At 29.9% G+C, this 3399-nt stretch overlaps 1 protein-coding gene across 1 annotated transcript; it reads left to right on the forward strand.

Moving 5' to 3' along the window:
• Positions 1–183: 183 nt before the first annotated feature.
• On the forward strand, positions 184–2272 carry LOC111031322 (zinc finger MYM-type protein 1-like; the record flags this gene model as incomplete). The annotated part of the gene is made up of 2 exons (XM_022311203.1): positions 184–264; positions 504–2272. Coding segments are annotated over 2 exons (1850 nt in total), but the record flags the coding sequence as incomplete, so codon positions are not given.
• Between the last annotated feature and the right edge of the window lie 1127 nt (positions 2273–3399).

The following is a 3399-nucleotide window of genomic DNA, read 5'->3' on the forward strand; positions in this document are numbered from 1 at the left end:
TGCTAGCTAAACAGCTTGTTAAAATGAAAATTTAGAAAATATAATATTTTTTTTACTAATTGAAATTATTTAAAAATATTAAAATTTAGTTACAAAGTAAGCTAATTACCTAGTGGCTAGTTCAAACCATTAAAATACATACAATTCCTTATGTTTTTGATATAATATTACTTTTACTTTTAGACCATTCCATTGATAATCTGATGGTTAAAAACAATGTTAATGAAATCAACAAACCAATCAATGAAGATACTGTGGAACAAGGTAAAAATAATTATTTATCAATTTATCTTATGCTAGCTAAATAGCTTGAAAATGAAAATGAAACCTACACCAGTTGTTTAAAGTGACATTTTCTGCAGCACATCATTTTTTTTCAAAATATTTCGTTAATTTTTCAGCTATTTATAGGCATTTGAAATATTTGATTTTTTTTTTTTATGTATAAATAAGACTTGACAATTTAATATAAGGTTTTTCATTTAGATTTTTTTTTATTTTAGATTTCTTCGAATCGAAAGTGTCAAATGATCCCAGTGTTTTTGCAAAGTTAAACTATATATCAGAAGAGCATAAATATTTACTTGCCACCATGGGTCCATGTCAACCAACACCTCAGGAAATGCCTGGTAAACAATTTCCTTATACAAACGGTAGATCATTCCATGAACATTATTATTACGCTCAAGTAAATAATAAAAAAGTCAGAAGATTCTGGTTATCATACTCTCCTATCGAAAATAAAGTTTACTGTTCTAGTTGCAAACTTTTTGGAACTCCTAAAGCTCAAAAACAGTCTTTAGCTACTGAAGGCACAAATAATTGGCCTAGAATAACTGAAAAAATTAAATTACACGAATGCAAGCCAGAGCATTTGAGTTCTGAAATAAATAGAGGAATGTACATAAGTAATCAAAGAGTTGATAAAGGCTTACAAACTCAAAAAAATAAATTTTTAGCAGAAAATCGAGAAATAGTCTTGGCAGTTTTTAGAGCAGTGTTATACCTAGCTAAACAAAATTCAGCATACCGTGGTCACAATGAAAAAACCTCATCTTCTAATCAAGGAAATTTTTTAGAACTTATTAATTTACTTGGAAAATACAATCCTTATCTCTCACATCACTTATGTAAAATTAGTGAAAATAAAAAAAAAAATCGTTTGACATTTTTATCCAACAATACCCAAAATAAAATGTTAATAATATTGAGTGAAATGGTTCGAGAAAAAATAATTGTTGAATTAAAAAGTAGTGGTGCTTTTGCTGTAATTATAGACACCACAACAGACTTGTCCAAGTTAGAGCAGTTGGCCTTTGTAGTGAGATTTGTAACTAATGATGGTAAAATTCAAGAACGTTTACTTGCACTACAAGTGGCTAGTGATGCTAGTGGAAAAGGTTTGTTCAATACTTTTAATAATATTTGTGAAAAGTATAAATTAAATTGGAAAGAAGAACTTATTGCGCAAGCGTATGATGGTGCAAGTTCAATGCAAGGCGAGTATCAGGGATTAAGAACATATGTACAATCCCAGAATCCAAGAGCTGTCTACATTTGGTGTTTCGCACATGTGTTGAATCTTGTAGTTGTAGATGTTTGCGAGTCAAGTATTGAAATTAAAACATTTATTTCTAACATCCAATCCCTGACTACATTTATGTCTGCTAGAAAACGGACAGCAGACTTTGTTGATTCGCAAATTGTATTGTATCCAAATGCACGGGTATTTAGAATGAAAAATCTATCAACCACCCGCTGGACCTCACACGACCGCGCAATTAATGTAGTTTTTACAAAGTACTTGGCTGTTGTGAAGTCTTTAGAACACCTCACAAAATCATCTGACACCAGCACATCATCTCAAGCAAAAAGTATTTACCAAAATATTACTTCATTTAAATTTATATTGACTATGCTGTTAATGAAAAAGATATTTAATGTAACATCACCTCTCTCGAGCTATTTACAATCATCTACTTTAGATTTTATTCAAGCATTAATTTTGGTTGACAGTGCCAAAAAGCAATTGATTAAATTAAGAACCGAAGAGTCGTTTAAAATCTTAATGAATGAAGCAAAAGACTTTGCTATACTACATGAACTAGAAGAAACAAATTTAAAAAAAGAACGGATAAGAAGGAAGAAGAAAATGATAGATGAATTGTGCAGCGATGAAGCCCCTATTGATGCTATTATTAAATTTAAAACCAACGTTTATTTTTATACATTCGATGTTATAATTGAGGCGCTCAGCGCCAAAACAGCCTAACCCACAAAAAAATCAAATACCGTTTTATGTGATAAAATGTTTCAGATTGGTATAATATTTGAAATCCACTATGGCCTATTCCACAAAAAAAATTATCCGCTAGATGGCAGCACATTATTTCTTTTGGCATTGTAATATTATGAAATATAATTTCAGAGCCATAGTGGCCCAACCCTATACTAGTGGATTAGGCCATTTTTTCCTCCAAGAAAATAACTGATAATTTCAGAACCAGAGTGGCCCAACCCTATCCTATTAAATTGGCCAATTGTTTTCCATGAATAAATTAATATTGATAATAATTATTTCCCGGCAAAATAAATGCAGTTATCATTTTTATCAAAATACGAAATTTAGTTCATTTGATTAATTTATTTACTCATGACAAAATAGTTTGTTTATTGTTAATTGTTTCAGTAAATCAGTTGTTATATTTTGTCAATTGTTATTTTATTATTCTTATAATGAACACTCAAGAAATAAACGAATATTTACAAGATGGTAAGTTACTTTATAAGTTTTCATAATATTATGTAAATTTACTGTTATATAAAATTTTATTAATACTGATGTCTGATATTGATGTCTTAGATACTGATGATGATATTTTTCAAGATTCTGGCTCAGAATACTTGCCGTATGGATCAAACAGATCCTCTAGTAGTGACGAAGTTGCCAGTGAAATTAATGATTTTAATAATGAAATTTCTCAAGAAGTTGAAAACAATGAAATTACTCAAGAAGTTGACAACAATGAAATTACTCAAGATACTGGTTCAGATGAAAATACAGCCCCAACTAATTTAAAAACACGTAAGAGACTTTTAAATAAAAACAATTGGATAAAAAATGTGAGAAAAAGTAAAAGGGCTCGAGGTGAAGCTTATATTGGAAGTACAGGTAAATGTGTTCCTGCCAAGACCTTTACACCTATTGTATGTAGTTGTTTACAAAAATGCCATAATTTGATTAACGAAGCCAAACAAAAACAATTGCATAGTCAATATTATGATTTAGGAAATTATGACTTACAAAGTGCATTTATAGCTGTGTTGAGATAGCCAAGGTAAGAGGGACTACACACGAATATATTATTAAGACAGTATTGCACACGGCATACGTGGCAT

The sequence above is a fragment of the Myzus persicae genome, unplaced genomic scaffold (genome assembly GCF_001856785.1).
Source record: "Myzus persicae strain clone G006 unplaced genomic scaffold, MPER_G0061.0, whole genome shotgun sequence".
Taxonomy (NCBI): domain Eukaryota; kingdom Metazoa; phylum Arthropoda; class Insecta; order Hemiptera; family Aphididae; genus Myzus; species Myzus persicae.